The sequence below is a fragment of the Aphelocoma coerulescens genome, chromosome 7 (genome assembly GCF_041296385.1).
Source record: "Aphelocoma coerulescens isolate FSJ_1873_10779 chromosome 7, UR_Acoe_1.0, whole genome shotgun sequence".
NCBI classification, from domain to species: Eukaryota; Metazoa; Chordata; class Aves; order Passeriformes; family Corvidae; genus Aphelocoma; species Aphelocoma coerulescens.
Window position 1 is genome coordinate 12,738,742 of NC_091021.1, and position 22,104 is coordinate 12,760,845.

The 22,104-nt window shown below is 40.4% G+C and overlaps 1 protein-coding gene and 1 long non-coding RNA gene across 2 annotated transcripts; one reads left to right on the forward strand and one right to left on the reverse strand.

The window, feature by feature from the left end:
* Positions 1–5,625: 5,625 nt before the first annotated feature.
* LOC138113422 (uncharacterized) lies at positions 5,626–10,311 on the forward strand. The gene is made up of 3 exons (XR_011152159.1): positions 5,626–5,696; positions 6,147–6,333; positions 9,970–10,311. It is a non-coding gene; the product is annotated as an uncharacterized lncRNA (long non-coding RNA).
* A 1,745-nt stretch (positions 10,312–12,056) lies between these two features.
* WDR12 (WD repeat domain 12) lies at positions 12,057–20,124 on the reverse strand. Its single transcript, XM_069022177.1, has 13 exons — positions 19,974–20,124; positions 19,793–19,887; positions 18,605–18,699; positions 17,850–17,956; positions 16,917–17,032; positions 16,371–16,525; positions 15,746–15,791; positions 15,472–15,557; positions 15,142–15,282; positions 14,924–15,029; positions 13,845–13,977; positions 13,248–13,320; positions 12,057–12,536 (listed from the first exon to the last, which is right to left on the reverse strand). The coding sequence occupies exons 1-13, from the start codon at positions 20,012–20,014 to the stop codon at positions 12,459–12,461; spliced, it is 1,272 nt and encodes a 423-aa protein (XP_068878278.1). The 5' UTR covers positions 20,015–20,124; the 3' UTR covers positions 12,057–12,458.
* Positions 20,125–22,104: the final 1,980 nt, after the last annotated feature.

Sequence of the window (22,104 nt, forward strand, 5' to 3'; positions counted from 1 at the left end):
AACACATTGACCTATTGTTCCAGCTCTCCAATTTATTGATTCTTCCAGTGCGTGATGTGTAATGATGATGTTCTCTCAAGTTTCTGCTTGTAAAAATAGTTTCAATGATGTGTTTAAAAAATCTTACGGAAATTCTGGTTGTACTTTGTAACACTGGGACTGTTTGTATTTCCTCAGGAAGATGATGGTATGCCAAAATTTTGGTCACACTTAAGAAGATTCCATTTTCTAAGTTACAATGCTGTATAGCCATGTACTAATTTCGTCGGATTTCTTAATTCCATAAAAATACTTTTATAGGTGGAATTTTAATAAACAATATGGCCAGAGAGATTTAAAAGAGGAAAAAGTGAGGGAGAAGGAGAATAAATGTTCTGCATTTTTGTATGCATTGGCAAATGACCATGGGGAATGACCTTGAGTGTGCTGAATTCATCATTCTCCTTTTCTGAGACTTTGCATCTGTAAGAAAGCCACTCTCTTGGTATAAAGGAAATTTGCCTCCTTGCAACAGAATGATATGGATGGGAGTCCACAGACTGTTCAAGGGCTCTGGACATGAGCTGAGTTATTTCACAGAATCACAGAGAGGTTACTAAGGGAGGCAAAGAGTTCATTGAACTAGTTTAAAGCTGGCTGCTATTTTCATTTTGTTTAACTGTCTGGTTCTACAGTATGTGGATCTCAAATTGGCTTCCTATTTGATTAACTTTTAAAAAAGTATATGACATCTCAGTCTTGAAACTACAATCCAGTCTTGTAGCCATTTCTTCATAAAGCTTCACATATTCTAAAATTGGAAAACTCTACTGAGCATGCAGTTCTCGTGTCCAAGTACTTGTGCATGTAGTTTTTGGATAGAAGGATAATTGGAATATTCAAAGGTGAATGAGCACAGAATCTGTTTGCTTGGAGGAAGACAAGGAATTAGGGTTTAGCCTTTCCTGGTGTTGCTTCCTAGAAGGCTCTGCAGAATTCTTCATATTTTATTTTTTAAGTTGAAAATAAATGTTTAATTACTGAAGTTACATTTGCTCTCTTTGATTGAAAAAGATGAGTAAACTGTGCAAGACTGCAGTTCAGGAGAGGTTATTCCTGCAGGCAGACAGACAAAGGCAGCATCCATACCTGCCATGGGAAGATGCATGCTCAGTCATGAGAAATTGTTAAAGGAAGGTGAGCAGGAGGGGTCTGGATACAGCAGATGCCTGATAGACTGACAGGGAATGTGACAACAGGTACAGTGACTGCCTTGGAGCAGGTTCACCTTCTGGCCTGCACCCCTTCAGCTTCTCAAAGTCAGATTTGGTAACCCTTCCTTCCATCTGCATCTAAACCTGTGAAAATTGGAACATGCAAAGGCAAAAAGAGATCAGTCTTTGACTCTTACTACCTGCAACAGTTTCTGATTAGAGAATCTGTGAATTTAAAACAACTTGGAATATGTCCCAGTCCTACTGATTTCTATTGTTATGAGGGGTTTTGTGCTTATATAATATGATCATGTCTATTCCACAGACATTGACCATTTATTGGAGAAAAATGTAGAAATACCAAATAGTAATTATAGCTTCTTCACTTCCTAAAAGTGAAAACTGAGGAGTGAAGGTAATCTTCTACAGTAACCTAGTAGTAGATGTGCAGTTTTGGCTTGGATCCATTTTCTTTTGCAGAATCTTAACTGAGCACTTTGCATATAATTACACTGTCATCCTGGAGGAGAGTGTTTCAGGTAGAAAAGAGAAAAAAGTTCTCCTTCACCCTTTTGTTTGCTCAGAAAAAGCACTTAAAAGAGTAACTGCTGGAGAGACAGAAGATGGAGGAGAGGCTTTTGGAAGGCAAGTGTCTACATGAGTAAGAAAGTTGTTGCAAGGTTTCTCTTATGGTGACTTGTTCATGGTGTTAAGCACATTCTTCAGTTTTAATAACAAATACAGAGAACAACAGGGGTTTGTTCTCCAGGTGTGGAGGGGATTTGTTTAGTTCTATTTTATTTGCTGAGCTCCCTCTTGAGATACAGTAAATACCTCAGTATGTACTTTAACTACTGGTGACACGTCTTTGCATCCACTTAAATCATGGTGAACTTGTTGGCAACCAGTACTTCCTGTAGTGTAGACAGTACTTGTATGGATGAGTGAATGTTTACTTTTTAGAATTCTCCGTTTTGCCTCCTCTTGTCAGGAATACAACTTGTGGGATTCATTTTTCATCCACAGCCTTGCTTCTCTGTGCTCCAGAGGGCATCAAATATTGTAGTTTTATGGCAGAATGTTGGTAGTTCCTGCCAAAGGTGAAACAAAGACCAACGTGAATGTAAAAGAAGTAAAAAGAGTAAAACTATGCAAGAGCCCAATGTTTTGGGGAAATGTGGGAGAAGTGGACTGACTGTAACTACAAAATAGTAAAATTTAAGACTTTAGTCTTCATGTTTTTCAGCTTTCACACACAGGCTGCCCCTCACTGCCTTTTTACCACACAGCAAGAACAGTAATAAATGCTAAGCTGGAAGGTGATACATAAAGTTGATTTTCTGCCATTCTATGCCCCAAAGTGTAAAAGTACCAGAGATGCATGTTCCATAAAAGCAGCTCTGAGTTTACAGCAATAAGAGGAACCTGTTTGCCTGCTTGTGGACAGCAGTGCATCAGAACACTGCAAATACCAACTTAGGCAATGCCAATTTTTTTAAACTGGAATTCCCAGCATTCTGAATATAAATAGAACTAAAAAGTCATACGGTAATGACTCCTCTGCTCTTGCCAACTCATAGTAGACAAGTGGGGGAAGAATTTGTTTTTGATAGCAAGGTGTGTGTCTATCTGCCCAGGAGTTGCATTGAACTTCCCTTCAGTCTGTTGATGAAAATGTCCAAGAACAGCTGGATTGTGTAACAACAGCTGCTGCTTATTGAGCAGTGAGATCCCTCCCACAGAACTGCACAGGGCTTTGCCAAGTGTCAGCCCATGGGGCTGGAGTTTGGGATTTGATGCATCTCTGGGTGGGTTTATACTGGCAATTGTTCTGATGTGCTTGCACAGCCCAGTCTGAGCAGGAGAAGGATGCGTGGGAAAGACACAGAGCAGGCACACAGCGTGAGCTGGGGAAGAGAGGGGCAGAGCTCCCATTTAGCACCACATCTTCAACACCTGTGAGCTTGTACTTGACAGACATCAGAGTTTAGCAAAGTGGTTTTCTCTTCAAGTATGAAATAGCTTCTGCTTTTGACATGTGTCCCTCCAAATACCTCTGCATCCTGCACTTGCAATCATTCAATACCTTCAATTGAATTAACAGCAGTGCATTCAACTGAGTGAATGGCGACTACTAAAAAAAATAAAATTGAAGACCTTGCCCTTGACACCTGTCCTTTTTCCAGCTTCACTTGCATTGTGATCTGCCTGAGACATTGACAAGAGCCCTACCTTATTTCCTTCCTCAGATATGGGTATAAAAAAAAAGTAATTGAAAAATAAAATGTGTGGCAATTCCAATTTATTGACTATTTTTATCATGAGAACTCTGAGGGTGGCAGAACCACCATGTTCAAACTGCTAAGGTGCATAAGATGACCTTCAGATTTTGACATTTACAGTTAGTTAGATGTGGGGTACCTGGGGTTGGGGGAAGAGTGAATTAAAAAAATAAGTCACTACTGTACATATCAGACTTTATATGGAACAATGGTGAAATTATAAGCATTGGGAAGAAAAAATGGTTAAGGGATATACAGGCATGCTATGAAGGAAGACGAATGTGAGTGTTTTACCATTTTATTAAACATGGTGGGTTTTGCTGGGTTTCTACTAAAATGTCTTTAATTGAACTCTGGGATTTAAGAAGATGTTCCCAGTAATGTTTCCAGGAATTTTATAAAGGTAAATTTTCTGTTCTTTGTCTTGAGACTCATGGAAGCTTAGGAAAAAATTATAATATCTAAATAGGTTTATATGTAAATTATAGTATACATCTAAATAATTCCCAAAATAACACAAAATGCAAGAAGTTAAAAATAAATGAGAAACCACTTGTGTACATAAACTTATGTATATGTTGTTAAGCATTTTAAAAGAATTTTTAATGTTTAACACTTGAAATGCCCATTACAAACAGCAAGCAGCAGTTGGGAAGGCTATGCAGTTGTAATGTAATTTTAAATATTAGTTTCAAACCCATTTCCCATAAATGTTCTTAGCAGATCTGCAAAATATTGATTTTGCTATCCCAAGGTGGTTGTGGTGGGGCTTTTTGGTTTTTTTTTTAAAGAATTAAGAGGTGAAGGTATAATGGAGGGGCAATTTCTTTTCCACAAAGTTTCCACTTTAGTAGTCATTTTCCACTGTATCATTTATAATGAATAGCACATGAGCAATTACATATTATTATGCTGGCATTTAATTTTTTAATTGGAAAGACAAAAAATCTTTTTTAATCCATAATTACTGTTTTTCAGTATAATGTTCTATTGAAATTTTCAAGCATTATAAAATTCCTTCTTCATTACAATTACAGCTTTGGTAGTAGGCCCTGCAAAATATAATTAGATTGAATATTTAACAGAGGACTTTGTATTCTTCTAGTTGTGAAAAGACAGCATTAATTAATTTTTTCATCAAATCTCAAACCTAATCTCTCAGTGGTCAATCCGAAGCAGTGACTGCCCCAGCAGACCATAAATGTTTTAATGTACCCTGATGTTATACACTATATAAATATCTATCTAGGGAGAGAGAGTTATTATATATCCCTAATGTTACATATTCAGTACTTATTTAAATAATAAGAATGCTAAAAAGAAGGAGAAAAGAAAGAAGAACCTGAAACAAGGATAAGCTTTTTGCTATATATTGTACCATAAAGTCCCCATCAGTATTCCACTACTCAGTAGTAGGTATCTATACAGGCCATTTGAATGAGAGATCACGTAAAAAATAACGCTTTTTAGATGCAAATTGTTGATTTATTATTTTGTGGACATAATCAGTTAAACTATTAAATATGTAAGCATGTAAATAAGCAGTATGAATGTACAACTAGAAAATTAAAAATACAGAAGTGCTCTGTTAATCTCATAGCAATCAAGCTTCCCAGCAACAAAAAGAACAGAAACAAGAGTCAAACTTAACTACTGAAAAGTGCTGAGTGCTACTTGTAGACAGTTTATGAAGTGCAATCAAGACAAAAGTCACAGAAGAGTGGTGGTCCAAGCTCCCTGTGCCTTTCATCAAGAGTAATTGTGAGCACGGGTCCAGAGGGAGGATTGGCTCCCGGAGAACGGGTGGTGGCTTCAGCCACAGGTGCGCAGGCATCTGACTGTGGGCGGTGATTCCTCCCAGCGCCCTGCTGGTGGTGCCGGACTGATGTCAGCAACCCGGGCTGCTGCTTAATCACTGAGCATCAGCTGTGCTGCCTTTTAACTCACCCCTGGCCTTCAGGTGCTTGGAATTCCTCTAAGGATGGGGGGAAAACTTAACAGCACAGGCATATGCAGAGTAAAGGTAAATGACAAAAAGGTGTGTCAAAGGCAAATACTGCCTGCTGCCAGGGCCCTGTTGTCACAATGGAGTTAGAAACGTGTGTAGGAAGAGAAATTCAGTGGCAATGCATTAGGAACCCAGAGTGTCTGCTATATTGGAGTGTTAGCCTAAAATTCTCTTTAAAAAGAGGAAGACTTTTACCTTCTTGATACTCCTATGGTGAATAAGAAACTAGATACTTTGCTTGTAAAACATGGAGCAGGTAGCAAAATAAGGAGGGTAAATGGCAAGAAGAAACTGCTGCAGAGAGAAACAAAAACTTACGTTTCTCTCTAACTTTTTAAAATAGCAGCCCTATTAACACACTGTTGTATTGTAAATTATAAAAAATAAATACAGAAGGATGGTAGGAAATGGCAAAAGCAATACTCGAGCTAGCTAAGCAAAATTATTACCTTCCAATATGTCAGCCAAGATATAAGAGATTACAATTCAGACATTCCAAAAATGAAAATATTTTTCTTTTGCTGCACTGAACTGCAGCAGGCTGAGAAAATATTAGAAATATAGATTTCTTTCCTTAAAACAGAACTTCTCTGGTATGTAGTATAATATTATTATTCTCAAGAATGACCTGGTCTGATTTGTCTCATAATCCTCTGTTTACAGGTAGCAAGCAATACCTATAGATACTGCAGAGGTTCAGCGTGGTGGGGTGGTGCACAGCTTGGAAACTGCTCTCCCTGCAAAAGTCATGGCTTCTTTTTAACAGGACCATTTGGACTTGCACATTTAAATCCCAGAAGCCTAGAGACTGGAAAACTGAAATAAGGAGACTGTACTCTCCTTATCTTCGGTGAGTTCATGCCGGATTCTGTGGCGCCAGTGCCATACTAAACATCTGTTGCTTTGATTCCTCTGTTTAAATAGATTGGATTAGAAGGGCAGAAAAACCATCATCTCCTCCCCCTCACCATTCTGTCCAAAGCTTAGTTACTATGAAGACAAATCTTATTTATTTCCTGTCAGAAAAGGCTTCACTGACATGGAGTATTCGATTTTTTTTTTGGAGGCTGGTTCTGACTCAGTTTTCAGCTACATTAAGATATAAGATCTGATTATAAATTACATGCAGGTAGGCTGCATATAAGTTCCTCTGTAAATCTGTGTTAATGCCATTGATTTGGATGGGCTTCACTGTATTAACTGGAATTAGAGCAGGTGAACTGAAACCAGGATCTGTTTAAATTTGTGCTGTTTAGATCTAGGGAACACTTTGTTCAGTATTGTAGCTGCAGGAGATAAATACTGTTCTGAGAAGCAGCAGAGAATATCCACTGAAGGTCTCTGTATGCTCTTTAACCTAAAGGCAAAACATTATGATTGTTAAATCCATGGTTCTTTCAAATGCTGTGCTTATATCAAGAGGACCATTTGCATGTTGATGTAAGATGGAAACAAGATCTTTTGTGTAACACCAAGAAGTATTCTTGATCCCTACTCCAAGTATTAAAAACCTACTGCCAGCAAATTCTAACACCTCATCCTATGCTCAGAATTCACCAGAATAACAAACTACCAATCCAAGACCTGAGAGATAAGATCTCTCCAGTGGAACTCAGGGAAATTCTGTCAAATTTTGACCTTTTTTTTTTTTCTTTTAAGATCAAAAAGTTTTTTCAAATTCACACAAACCTTTGCACACTTGGGCTAAAGTTGGTGCAAAACCTGAGATGAAAAGAATGGGAGAGAGATGGAAATTTCTGCTCTTTAAATTAGAAAACAAATTAGTGGCTTTAACAGGGGAGATTAGAAAACATGTTTGTTGTGAATCCCAAGCATTATAGTATGAACAACACTTCCCACTAGTGCACACCCATGGCACACCTTTCAGACTTTGGTTCAAAGTCCATGTTTTGAGCAGATGGTTCTGGGTGTCCGCATCCACTGTTCAATCAGCAGTGTGCCAAAGGCTTGGAATCACACAAATGAGGAATTCGTGTCAACCAGTAGCCTTCAATGCTGCAAGTGCTTTAAAAAAGGAGAGTATAGCTTATTTGTTGTTGTCATCCTCCCAATTCCCAAACAAGTCCATATGACAAAGAATTCTCAGCCTGGCTGCTAGACTCTGTGGTAACCCTTTGGTTACTGCAGTGAGCTCAGATCTGCTAAGCTGTTCCACCAAATGTAAGTGTGTGCAGATATGGTGGTGACACCAGGAGTGGAAAATGCCTTGAGATGGTCTTCCTCTCTGGTGCTGAACAGCTTCGGAAAACAATAATGTTGTTCTAACACTTGATACTGTTTTTTGGGCTTTTTAAATGATACAGGAGACTGAGGCTGCCCTGTTGAAAGTAACTAGTACTTGTTATTGGCAGAGAGAACAATCCGTTTTCATGTATTCATATTCTACCTATCAATTCATACTGACTCTGCTCATGGTCCCTAGGTTTATCATTAATTTGTCATCCAGCTCTGCATCAGATGTTACCACATATTCATCTTCATTCTTTGGTGAATGTTTCAATTTCCAGTATTTCTTCTGCACTTTGTCAGCTGTTGTTTTGACCTGTCTTGAGAGCAGAAATCCATGAGAGACTTCTGGTTTGTGCATGTGTGTGTAACAGACTTGAACAGTTTTCAAGAACTGGGATAGAGAGAGAGTTAAAGGAGAGGAATTAATTCACTGAGCATTTCCTGCAGGCTCTTCCAAGGGATTTCAGCTGTCTTTCACATGCAGTTTAGAACAGCTGTGGTCTGATTAAGATCACTACTTCCCTGTTCTAAATTTATAGACCATAGATAGTAGGAAGTGTGATGAGGGGGACCCTTTTGGATAAGCAATATAGATTATAGCGATGTTTTAATATAATTTGTTTATCGTGTTTCTCCATACAGCTTTTTGTGAGTTCTGGTTTGCATCCAGAGGTCATTTCAAACATTTGAAGAAATTTCTTTGCTTCAATGATACATTATAGGCTGAAAGTGTCAGTACTAATCACAGAGCATTTATTTAAATGTTTATTTAGTTCTACAGTATTTTAAACTTGTACAGAGATCCCCCGTTGGTCACAGGCTGCTAGGTGTCCAATGGAATAAATTGCAAAGACATGGAAAATCAACATTTTGAAGTTTCGAGTATGACTATTGAAATTGGTACAGAAATTTACATTTTTGTGGCTTGAATTACATTTTCAACATTCCATACAGTACATGTCTTGATTTGGATGGCTTGATAGACTTATCCAGACTGAGCAGCTGTCTTTCCTAGACCAGACTTAGCCAGCTTCTCACTGGCAGCTTAAAAACCACTTATTTCATGCAATTTACAGGACAATTTAAATTGGTTTTCATAGCAATTAATTTCAACCCAAGTTTTGCCTGTAATTTGAGATCTCTGCCAATGACCTTACATCAAACAAAATTGGTGATTCAAACTTGATTGGGCTTTTTTTGGCATATAAATTGCAGCGTAAGCTACTACAACTTGTTGTTTGCTAATGAAGTATCTGTGCAGCTCACTGTAGCCTTGTGCTTCTCAAATTCAAGCAGGGTGATAATCCATAAACTGCATTTACCCCTGGACTGGGGTGTGTGAGGGCCAGCTTGGCAGCCCCATTCTGACAGAGAGTAGAAATCTGAAGTGTGTTGACCTAGTTCTCATTAAGTTTTAATCTGATAAAACGTTTTGCCTTCCCCACAGCAAGGGAAAAGAGCACATGCTGAAATTTCAGTGAGGTCATGGAGCAGATCAGCCTAAATCACATCCACCACTTGTTTGGGACTTTTGTTTGTTTTTGTTTGGAGGGGTTGTTTGCTTTTTTAAGAATCGTGTTTATCATCACACAATTTTGGAGATAGGTTTGTACCCTCCATTAATTCAGTAATGAGAAAAACATTAAAAATTCTGGAATTCTTCAAGTTATATCTACATTTAAGTAACAAGTTGATAATTAACGAGATTTAAATCAAGAGTGTAACAAAAGTGTGTCTTTTTCCTTTGGGGAATCTGTGCATGTGCCTATCTAGTGCTTTCTGTTGCAGAAATGTCAGAAAATGCAGGAGAAAACTCCTGAGATATGAGGTTTTCATTAGAAGTGTATTCCTTTCTCTGTGTTTCCTTCCAATCTCTGTGAAATATTTTTGTTTTAATTGTAGAAGTCACTTTAAGCATATGTGGTTAGATCTGTTTCCTAAGGTATGCATGCTAAAATCTAGAGGAGTATGTTGAGTTTATCCTGGAAATTTAGCAGCCTATACAAAACTAATTTAAACTTCAGTAAGTTTATCTTCACTAAGGACAAACCTCACCCTGGGCTCTGGACTGAGTGTTGAAAGGGATAAGCAGAGCAGCACTGGCTGGAGATCTGCACTGTTGGCCCGAACTCATATATCCACATTATCCACACACACCTGCTCAGGTTGTGTGTCACTGCAACATTTACTATTTCCTTCCCCCTTCCCTTGTTTTTCCCTTAATTCAATCTCCTAGCTGAGAGAAGACTGAGATTAAAAAAATAAACCAAATGCCAACAAGAGAGAAAAAACAGTGCTCTGCCAGGGCTGGCTGTAGGAAAGGAATGGCAACCATCCAGAAGCAAAGATGAAAGTCTCAAAGCAAGAAGCTGAAAGAACCAGCTGGATAAAAGGAAACACATGAACAGAAAATGCAAGTGTGACACTAAGCCAAGGACCAAGCAGGTGAACCCTTGTCTTAAACTAATGCTTTTAATGTGTGTCTTAATGCATGGTGGTGTTTGAACTCTATTTAGAGGCAGCACACATGTGCTAGTGAACAGTTTGTGCCAGGTGTCAGTGCAGAATGAAAAGACAGAAATAGAACAATGTGTATTGCACAGCCTCTCAAAAACAAACCAACCCCCACCTCCCATCAATAAAAAAAACAAATGTAGGTCAATCTTGCGGTAGCTGATTATTGTCTTTATTCCCCTCACTTGTAGTATCACTTTTATGTTTAACTAGCAATTAGTACATAAAAATTCTTTACTGTTTTGTATTATGCTACTAGGGCACTAGGAATATGCAGAAATGGGTTTTAGGGGAGGAAAAAACCTAATTTTTGTGAGTAGAGTCACCATCAGCACCCTGATTGTGCATTACCATGTTCTTGATTCAGCTCTTCTGCAGTTTTAAAATCAACTCATGTTGACCATTGTAATTTCACACAATCATTTTAAACAAAAGGACTGCATGCTTGAAAGGAAAGTCTCATTAAAACGTTTTATTTAGGATTATAGATTATCCAAAGAACTGTCAGCCAAATGTAAAAAGCATTGGTTTCAGGATAATTCATGGACTGTGGTAATACAGATATATTCCAAAAATACGGTGTACTTACACTGGTATCACTTCATGTTAATATGGTTTACTTAGTTCCTTCTTGGTCTGTTCTTTTGCCACAGTACTTTTCCAAACAAGAGGAGGGTGCAAAAATGCTCCTGCTTTTAACTGTAGTCCATCAAAACCTACTTTTTTAGATACAATCTGTGTATTTATTACAGCTGATAGTAGATCTAATGGATTCACCGTTTGAAACTGAAACAACTAATGCCAGCTGGGTTTTCTTAAGTCTAAATAATACCAGTCTAAGATAAGCTGACACTTCAAGTGACATGGTCTTTTTAAAAACTGTTTTGTAAATCTTTCTGGGAAGGCAAGAAAACCATATTAAGGTTACTTATCTTGCATTCATGAATCTTTAGACATATGCATGTAAGTTATTAGTTGCAGTACATCAGTTGCAGAACAAAGGGATCGGAGATCTTTCCCCTGTGCTTCGCCATTTTCATCAGTTTTGCTCTTTGGTATTTCTTAAAACTCCTTACTCAGAACTATATATGTATTATATATATAGTCTATATATAATAATATATAATATATCTGTATTATGAATCTGGAGGTCAGAGTTCTCACTCTTCAAAGAAAAATTATTAATTTAAGCATTTGACTTGTTTGTGCTGCACAGGTCTTACACTGATCGAAAGCCAGGACACTGGTGAGGATATTCAAGTGTGGTTTCCATGCAGTTTACCAGTGTGCTGCTTTAACATCACATACATGTCATCTAACAAGTGGCAGCAATAGCTTTTTCATTTCAATGCTGAACTCAAAGCCAAACCACCAGCAGAGAAACTGGGCATGTTTGAGTAGCTCTTATCCTCTCTATCAACCTAAAAGCTACTGCAACTTTTTGTATCTGCTCTTTCTAAGAACAAATCACTACTTCTTCTGCATTCTGTTTGTGATCCATCACTTGTTTCTACAAACATGCTTTTAGGACCAAGACACCACATTAGTTGTACTGCAACACAACAAGTACTGTGGTAGAAGGCTGGCATTCTTATTATCTACAGCCATAATTTATGAGCTACTAAAATACAGAATATTTCATCTGCCAGTAAATCTGTCAAGTTCCTCTATATCGTGCTATTTACACTGCAAACATACCAAGTCTTCATCCTAGAAAGAAGCCTGGGTTCATTAATTAAGGACCAAATAATAACTGCCAACAGCCAGACTGAGGAGAGCTGAAATCTCGTTTTTATCTGAAATGACACACTAAACCAAGGAACTGTTGATAAAAGCTTTATTTTTTTTTCCAATGGAAAGCAGGTAAACTCAAAAAATAATTTAGTCAGTGAGTAGTTTTTCTGTAAGTATCAGCAAACAGTTTAGTTCTTATTAAAAGGGCTATACAAATAGTCATTTAAAAGACATTAATTCAAAGCCATCAAAAAGGGAGGAAATGACCTTTGCTTTGTTTCACATTAATCCCATTTGGGCTTTGCTGTTTTTCTGTGACAAATATGGATACAGGTTACCAATACAAAACCAGAAACAGCTCTCTGAGCAACAAACTCCTCCTTTCTTCAGAAGTTGATTGTGTAGAGATGCTAACAGAGAGCAACTGCTGCAAAAATCTTTGTTTTTTAAAAAAAAAAGTCTTCTGGCTGTTGACTTTCATGCCCCAACATCAGAGGCTGTAGCTGGGTATCTGTAGCAATACAGTTTGTTGTCTGCTCCTCCACTCAGTAACAACTGATGAAAGAAGGAAACTGGGATTAATATCACAATCAAGCAAAGTAAGTACACAAAAGTTAAGGACTCAATTTTTCTTTCCTTTTTAAAAGGCAGTAGTGAATAATGAACTGTTAATGAATGACTAAAACCCAGAATCAAGGTGCAGAAGCAACTTTGTCCCTTACTCTCCTATAAAAATTAGAAGTGAAATTTTTGTAGGGAAGTTGCTTAAGCTTTTCCTGACTTTTACTGAGAACAGGGGCCACACTGAGAATCTTGAACATTCACAGAATGGGTTTTTTTGGTAATTTTAAATACATGTGTACCACAACAGTAGCAGAACAGCTTGCTGTAGACGATTATATAGTTTCCCCCTTCTACATGTACTGACTGTCATGCCCCAGCTGTTTCTTCATGCTGCTGCTTTAGTCCCAATGGCAGACAGCAGTACCGTGGAACATGTGTTTTCTGAGTAAGGTGCAGTGCCTGTTCTTGTCTCTCCTAGTTTGGAAAATCAGTATAATGCTCAGTTAATGCTACAGGGCTTCAGCTCCCACCACTGCCCTTTGCAGAGTGTGGGGACACATAAAGTGACACCACCCAGACAGCACAACTACAACTGCCTGTTCTCTTCTAGCTTTGAGCATAAGGAAACAATCCATGACTGCTTTTAGCTCCCTTTTAAACACCATGCATATAAATTGAGTAACTTGCTCTTCAGATTCTTACCCCTGCTTCTGTCCAGTCCACACACAAAACCTTGTCTTCATGAGCAGCCAAGTCATACAGAGGAGCTTTGCAACTGGTGAAAAACAGGTTTGAAGTTAGATGAGCAATCACAGGCAACAACTGGTCCCAGGAAGAAATGCTATCACAGTGCTATCAAACAGATGTGGCCAAGCAGTTATAAACACTTTGAGAGTACAGACATCGACCATCTGAGATGCCTCCTCTGCTTTCTCCAGAGCTGATCACATTGGTATTATCCTCTCCTACATCCCCAAAGAGAAAAGCAGCAACATTTTTCATCTGCTTGCAAACAACTTTGAGACTGAAATTCAATCAGTTGTTAGGAAGAATTTGTTATAATTTCCTTCTTCCACATGTAGATGCTGCTCAGCTGTGTGTGTTTTCCAGCCTTCTAGTAGACTACAAGTATTTTTCTTCCTTTTGTTATATGGTTGACTTCGAAAACCTAGGGGATTTTCACAAATGCCACAGGGGTTTCCAATGAATGTCTCTGACTGCTTTTGCTATTTCATGAGGGGTAGCTCACCCTGTAAGCTTACATGCCTTTGAACAGCAAGAAACACAGGTTTATTTTACCTCCTTGTGTCCCAAAGCTTTACAATGTTGTCCAGAGAACCAGAGATCAGCTGATGCTCGTGGGTAGGTGACCACTTCACAGATGTCACCCAGCCTGTGTGAGAAGTCAGAGACAGGAGAACCAAGGAGCCATCTGAATAGAAAGAGGAAAAAACACAGACATCAGCAGATGCTGAAACCAGCGCTTTTAAGATGTGTACAAAATCCAGTGTGATTGCAGTTCAAGTTTAGTGAACTTTATTTGAAGTGAACAAAAATGTAAGCCTCACAAGTTCTGAGGAAGAAAAAAACCCAAAGAAACAAACCCAACCAAACAAAAAAGAAACCCACCTCAAACCCCTCAAAATGTATTTTCTTGTCACTAAACTTTCTTTTTAAAGTTGTTTTTTTTTTTAAAGCAAACCAAAAAAATTGCTTTTATTAACAACATGTAATATGCTAGTGAACTTTGGATTAGATTTACAGAAGCTAAATAAGTAAACATTATTTACTATTTGTGGCCTTTCAGTACCTGAACAGAGCCTACAACAAAGATGTGTTCAAGGCCAGGCTGGGTGGTGCTCTGAGCAATCTGCTCTAGTGGAAGGAGGCCCTGCCCAGGGCAGGAGGGTTGGAACTAGATGATCTTTAAGGTCCCTTCCAACCCACACCATTCTATGAAATGTGTTTATGAAAATAAATCTGGTATAGGCTCAGTCATAATATCCACAGTTCCATCTGTTTATGATACACAATACCATGTCTAAGTGACTACTATTTCACTTTAATGATTATCAGACTAGCCTAAGTCTGAACCTTATAAAAAAAATTTCGTTCTGCAACTGCACAGTTGCACATTTATTAGTAAGTTTAAAAACAAAGGAAAACCTAAGCCCAGTTAGATTTCTAAATTATTAGGTATGAAATTAAAACAAGTCTTGCACCAGAATACAGAAAATAGATGTAATCTTTGTATTTAATAAAAGCCCCAAAAGGCTGGTTTCAAGCAGAGGGACCAGAAAAGTGTGTGAGATGTCTCTCAACAGGACAAAGTTCTGATTTTGAAGAACATCTTTGAGACCATGCATGTTTTAGCTCACCTTTGCTGCGAGGATCCCATAGTCTGATATGTCTGTCAGTGCTCCCTGATGCAAGACGTCGACACAGGGGTGAGTAGGAGACAGAATTAAACACTTTGTTTCCTGTCTGTCAGTAAAGAAAATAATAACTGTAAGAGAGGAGCTACTATTTTACACAGCTTTTTTTTTCTCTGAGCTGGACTGCAGCTGAATCTACAGACAGAGTACAATGATCTCACCAAAGTTGATTTGAGATCTCCAGTCTCAGCATCCCAGAGTTTAATGGTGTGGTCCCACGATGCGCTGCAAATTTCTTCAGCATCTGACCACAGCACAGAGGAGATGGCTTCTGTGTGGCCAGAGAGGGTTGACAGGGGAGTCTAGAATTTAATGGTGACAGATTTGAGTGAGTTATCATCAAAAAAATCTATTATTTCAACAAATGAAAATGTCTGATTATCCTGAGACATACCAGCAGAAGTTTTAAAGTCACCTTTAGCAAAGAGAAATTATTCATTGTGGCTACACTTCTAAGCAAAAATCCTGGAGAAACCTGGAGTTCATCTTACCCTTGTTAGTCCCAGCTGTTCAGTTTTCTGCTTTTTCCGTGGTCTGTTAGCTGCTTCTTCCATTTCATCCTCTTCGTCTGTAGGTACTGACAGAAGACAGGCAGACTTGAGCTAGAGGTTTTTGAATTCCATCTCCATGTAAGTAATTAAGCAAATCCCCATATCTGTGGTGCCTACAACCACCATGCAGGTGATAACCAGATCTAAAATCATGTAATTAACCAAACCAGTAACTCAGCACAGTGATGTATAGCCCTACAAACTTACATCTTACCTGCAGACCAGATCTTTAACATCTTATCCCAGGATCCACTGCAGAACTGTATGAACAGAAACATTTTGTCAAATGTTGATCCAGAGAGACCTTGGAAGAGATTATTCTTTTTACTTTCTTTGTAGGAAAAATATCTACAAAATATCTATTTCCTTCAACACCAAAAGGTTTACTTTAACCTGTCTGATATTGAGTCAAGCTGGGAGCACTGACTCCACCTTTGGTGCTCATAAATGTTGAATTCCTGGGTGAAGGGAAAGAACCTCTTTACCACCTGCTTTTTCCAAGTACTCTGGAAATTTCTTTCCCCCCACAACCACTGCAAAAATGTAGGTCAAATTTGAAAATAGTTCATTATAGCACAAAATTAGCATGCATTTAAAGTAAAATATACTTTAAAATTTAGCTTGTTTTCCAAACTAAATGATTCTGTGATTCTAAAGCTTAGCACTGATCTAACACTCCTAATCCTAAATAACCACCACTTAAAACAAGACTGGAAAATTATCAGTGTGTCATAAAATCATGATGATGAATACCCATGCAGGGACAAAAAGAGGATTTTTGAGGTACAGGCTGCTAAATCGCAAATCACAAAGGTTCCTTTCCAGGAGGAGTCACTCACTTTGGTTCTTGTACAATCAACAGCCACAGACTCAACACTGCCAGCGTGTCCCCTGCAGCAGTGAAGGGCTTTCACTTTGTTTTTCTCCACGTTCCACTCCCAGAGCAGGACAGTTTGGTCCATGGAAGCGCTGAGTAACAGGCATGATAAACTATCTGAGGTAGAAAAAAGTTACACTCACACCCAGCTCAGCTTTCCAAAGTCTTTATAAATAATTATTCTAATCCTAGAAGAAACAGCAGATAGACAGAAACTCGTATGTGTTTCAGTCTACATCATGTTACCCTGCAAGTACAATTAATGTAACTATATACACCAGTATTTGTAATGGAGACTGCAAGGTGGATAGACAACAACCATCTTAAAGTAACTATATTCATTAACTGTTAAAGGAGCATTTTATGCACACCATGACTTCATTTCTGACACCACTGACAGAGATTGAAATAATTACATTTAGACAATTAAATATTTGTGGTTAAGGAATGCCAGCATTTCTCCCCCAGTAAATCAACCTACTACTATTCCCCTGCTATATATACTGACCTTGCTTCACCCATGCCACGTCCTTCACCACTTCTGTATGCCCAGCTATTGTCATGACGGATTTTCCTTCCACAGACCAGATCCGAGCAGTCTGATCGTAGCAGCCAGTTAATATCCTACAGGGTACAGCATTTTAAGCATCATTGTCTTTAAGACCAACAAATGTTTTTATGAAATAAAGCCTCAACCAGAAACTTGGAAAAATATTAGCACAATAGCTGTTTTAAAAAAATAGCTTGAAAGAGTATAAAAAAATCTTTTTGCTACAGAGCAAAGCTTCATTAAAGCCTTGCAACTGGGAGGCCAGGAGTACAGGCCAGAAAAACAAGCAGTGAGAGTACTGCATGTTCTGGTAGGTGAGACTTATATTATTTACATAATTTAAAACGGAATTTGTTGTTTGTAGTATGTTGCCAGAGGTTCTCAAAGCATTTTCAAACCTCTACTTAATATATGAACATCACCTAGTTCATTGGAAAATGAATGTGAAAACACAGTAGAAAAAGACAATTATGGCTCTCTGGCTTTTTTTAAGGAAAATCTCTGCAGAAAGGTATGCTATTCTATTTGTTGCTAACGGGCGTCACATTGGAAGTCATGGGTTTAAGCAAAAAAGAGAGATGAAGAAAACTTGCTTTCCTTTAAGAGAAAGGATACTAAACAGCATTTCTTTTGTTCATTTGTATAAGCAGTATCTCATGTTCAGCGTCTCTACCTGTTTTCTACCTGTGTTAAAGTCACTGTCAGTGAACTGCTTACAAAAGCAAGTAGCTGACTGACTTGACAGGTCAAAAAAAAAAAGAAAAAGAAACAAAGCAAAGAAGAGAGAAAAACCCAGCCAAGGGATTATTAAAGGCAGAATAGCACTCCATTTAACACCATGGAGGAGCACGAATAAGCAAGACAAAACTTAGAATTAGCTTAGTGTGGTACCATTCTTCAGTGGCTTGAACAGAACTGATCCAGTCATCATGGAAGATGCATTCTTCTGGCTGAGGGGCCATGTATTTCTCCACATACTCTATTTCCACCACTTCTTCCTGAGCTCACAGACAAAATACTTATTTAGTGATGTAGTGTGGTTTTTTTAATCAATAACAGTAAAATTTAACTGTAGTGTGGTACAAATATGCAAGTTTATTGAGCAAAGGTCTTGGTACCCAAGTTGCATCAGTAGAACTAAAGTATTTCGAAAAAAAGGTGTGAATTATATTGCTTTCCATATTTTTATCAAATTACTATTAATAACAAGCTGGAAGCAAAACCAAGTGATTTCACTCTTCTTACATTCCTCTTCTTCTATATTTACTAGTACAAAACTAAAGTGTCTAAAACACTTTAATATTACCTCTAGAAAATGTTGCAATCTTCCCCATTATCCCCCACCATAAGAGACAAAAATATATATTAATGATGAACTGAGTAAGACAAGAATTTCCCCTCTGAACTGTATACAGACAACAGATTGGATAAATATGTTCCTTGCACTGTCCTGTCTGTAGTCACTCTAACCACACTCATAATGGATTCAAAAATACATGGAATTCTCCCCGAAAAGTGGTCAGACAAGAAATAAAACTGAACAAGGAAATCTACCTAGCTGACAGTGCAATACCTAAATCAGATTGAAGTAAACTGGCTAAGTCTGTTCTACTGTCCTAGACGGGGAGAAACTGAGTATGACTTACTGTGGAAATATTTTCCATTTCCATGTGTGTGACCAACGGCAATCGCAAGAACTGGCCATTGATAAGGAAGTCAAATTCCACATACTTGTGATCCGCTGAAACGAATCAGGGAAAAATCAACGTTCAGGTGTCACTATTTATTTGATACCATCATGAATGGCATCATTTTGAGACTGGTTCAGGAAAACGGAGCCAGGAAGAGGTTAAAAAAAGACCCAAACATAAATAACCCTCCCCAAAACAAGACCAAAAGCCCAAAATAAATGACAACAAGAACCAAAAACTCAACCCCTTGCTTTCTTCTCCCAGTTTTAAGGGGGCAGCCCATTACTTCCACAGGATTATTTAAGTTAAGAGGAAGGAAAATTTGCTGTTGGGGTTCAAAGAGCTGTTTGCATCCTACTATATTTTCTCTGTAGCTATGCATAATCAAACCCCAGTGGTGCTTCCTGACTGTTCTGTATGGATCTTGCCACTTGTTACCACCAGCTAGAGCCCTGTATTTGTGGCAGCAGTAGGAAAATCCTAAGAATTTTTGGTTCATATTTCTCCCTTTGTAATGGCATAAATGACAAAGGCCCTGCATTTTGGCAGAAGCACTGCACTGTGCGTTCATTTTCTATTCCAGATTGTTTGCAATTTCATGGGTCAAAAGCAACTTGCAAAAGCCTCAAGAAGCAGGGTATGATACCACTGACCCAGTTTCTTATGGAAAATGGGATTTTCCAACAACATTGCACAAGTGCCTTTCCCCAGATAATCTTTCAAGTCAGTCAGCCCATTTCAGCACTGACAGAATGGCTGACATTTTATTAAAGGCTGTCATAAAACCCAAACCTTTGGTTTCATTAGATCTCGTGCCAGGTTTTGGGAACGCTTCCATTCCCATCTGCTGTGGCAGCCTGGCCTGTGGCGCCGGGCACACACAGTATTCCAGCCTTCGGAGCATTTCTCCTGGGAATGCCCGGCAGCCCCGGTAGCCGCGGCGCTTCAGATCGAGTTCCAGGAGTGCCTTACTATAGGCAGCCGGGCCAAAGCAGCGGGGCAGGGCCGGCTCGGGCTGTCGCCGTCCCCGCCGCGGGCCTGCGGGTGCCGCCCGGCTGTGACAGCCCACGCGGGGCCGGGCCCGGCCCGGCCGCACACGAGGGACGCCGGGCTCCGAGGGGCCGCTCCCGCCGCGAGACCTACCGTGCCCTGCCGCCAGCAGCTTGTTGATGAGGTGGCTGAGGTCGGTGGTCTCCGAGGCCGCGGGCACCGAGAAGGGCACATCCTCCACGGCGAACCTGCGGGCACAGCGCGCCGTTACCGCCACTGCGCCACCCGCTCCCGATCCCACCCTCGGCCCGGGATGGAGGGGAGGCCCCCTCACCTGCGGTTCTCGGTGCGGAACCGCGCCGTGAGCTGCGCCATCGCCGCCGCCGCCGCTGCCGCCGATACCGGCACCGACCACGTGTCGCGACGCGCCCCGGCCGAGCCCCCCGCGGGACCGCGCACCGCCCGCGTGCCGCGCGCCCGCCGCGCTCCCGAGAGGCCGCGCGCCGCCGCCTTCCCGGCGCCCCCCGCGCGCCCCCGCCCCGCTCCGCGCTGAGGGCGGGCGCGCGTGCGCGGAGCGGAGGCGCGCATGGCGGCGCGGCTGCGGGAGCCGAGCGCAGGTGGAGTAACGCGCCTCCGGCATTTCCCCCCCGGCCGCCGGGACGCGGCCCCGGCCGGCGCGTTCCGCCGCCTCCGCCGCGGGGCTGTGGTGCCGACGGGCGCGACGGGCGCGGGCTGAGGCGTCCTCCGCGCTCCTCAGGGCTGGGGCGCGGGCGGCGCGTTCCGGGAGTCCCTCGCTGGTGCTGGAGCGGCTCCTGTGCCTGCTCCTGAGCGGGGCCGCCCGCGCTGCCCGGCTGTGCCCGAGCGGGACAGTGCCCCGCGTGGCGCCCAGGGTCGCTGGAGTGGCGCTCTCCGCTTGGAGTCACTCGGGTTGTGTTTCTCTGCGTGTCAAGCGACACACCCACAATAAACTGCCTACTAGAAGTAATAAACCCAACGCGCGGTGGACTTTAAAAGAAGCTGTAAGTGAGTTTGGTGTTTCGGGAGAAGGCTGCTTGTGTGAGGAGCTGCTGTTGTGCTTGCGTTGTGCACACATTTTTTTTTTCCTACCTGTTTGACAGTCCTTCGTGGCCTCAGGGGATCAGTTGGGATTTCCCTGGGTGGTGACTCCGGTTTTGGTGACTCCGCTGTTGGGACGGGCGGGTGTTGAATGTTGCTGTTTCGTGAGACTGAAATCTCATCTATTTCTTAAGCGTGCTTCAAAGACCTAACATTGTTTGTCAGTGAAATTGACACAGGTGCATTTTCCAGTTATTTGTGTTGTTTAGAAAAATCTGGCTTGAGAAACCTTTTAAGTGAGAGTGCCCACATCTTCTGTGTATTCTTAACCGCATCTGCCTGCCTCTTCCATGATAGAGATACGCTACATCTCAAACCTGGTGCAAGTTAGCAAAGTGTAACTCCTTTACTGGAGAGTATCAGTGTGCCCTAATTTCCCCCCTGATATGTTTTACTGTAATTCATGCCCTTGTGAATTTGTGCCACTGTGAATGGTTGTAGAGAAATGCCCTCAGAGGGAGCTCTTGCAGAGAGTGCGTTTTCATAGTAGTAAGCTGTGCAATTATCTTAAGTCTTCTTATAAAACCTCTGAGACATTTGACAGAAGACCCAAAAGAGATTGATGGTGAAGCATTCAACTGTATGTATGTGCTGTTAAGTATAACCAACACCCTGCATGGAGTGCTCATGATGGTTATTGTGGTCGCCTGTGCTAGCAGTTTCTGTGCCTGCTTGCTCTCTTTGTAGAGATGAACCAAGGACAACAATGGCCATAGATTTCCCTTTATTTTGAGGAAAGTTCTTCCCAAATGGAGTCAGGGTGAAGGAAGTTGACCTGTGGCGTTAAAATATGCTAACCCATGATTTGGAAATGGCCCTTGAGTGCTTTACTCGGGAAGCAGCCTGTAAAGTGGTTTGGGTGGAGTTGTGTTAAAGCTAAATCTGAGGTATAGAGAGCTGCTTGTGTGCTCTGAGGATGCAGCTCTTGCTCCTGCTTTATACTTCCACATTTCTCATTCAGCCCACTATTAAATGTGTAATACAGCAGTGGGAATTTTTGTGGTGCTCACTTAGTGTTTATGAAGAGATACTTATGTGTTATTTAATGACAAAACATCCATACCTATACATAAATGTACAGGATTTAACTTTCCTGTTTGAGGAATTGGTTAGCAATATTTATATGAGTGTAAGATTTGTTAACTGTGTATGTATTTGTACACCTCTGTAGAAGCATATTTCTTTAAGACAAAAAATAATAATTGTTTGTGGTTGCACACAAGGACTTAGATTAATGAAACCTGGATAGTTAAACTATGAAGTCGATTTTCCAAGGGATGTGTATGCCAGTGGTTTGCCTGGGTTACAGCAGTGATTAGACAAAATCATGGGGCAAAATTGTACCACAG

Bases quoted from the DNA above. Each gene is read 5' to 3' on its own strand.
- WDR12 (XM_069022177.1), bottom strand. From the start codon at position 20,014: ATGGCGCAGCTCACGGCGCGGTTCCGCACCGAGAACCGCAG. The intron at 17,033-17,849 runs GTACCACACTAA...TGTACCCTGTAG, and splicing joins GTTCAAGCCACTGAAGAATG to GATATTAACTGGCTGCTACG. The intron at 15,792-16,370 runs GTGAGTGACTCC...CTGTTCATACAG, and splicing joins TTGATTGTACAAGAACCAAA to TTCTGCAGTGGATCCTGGGA.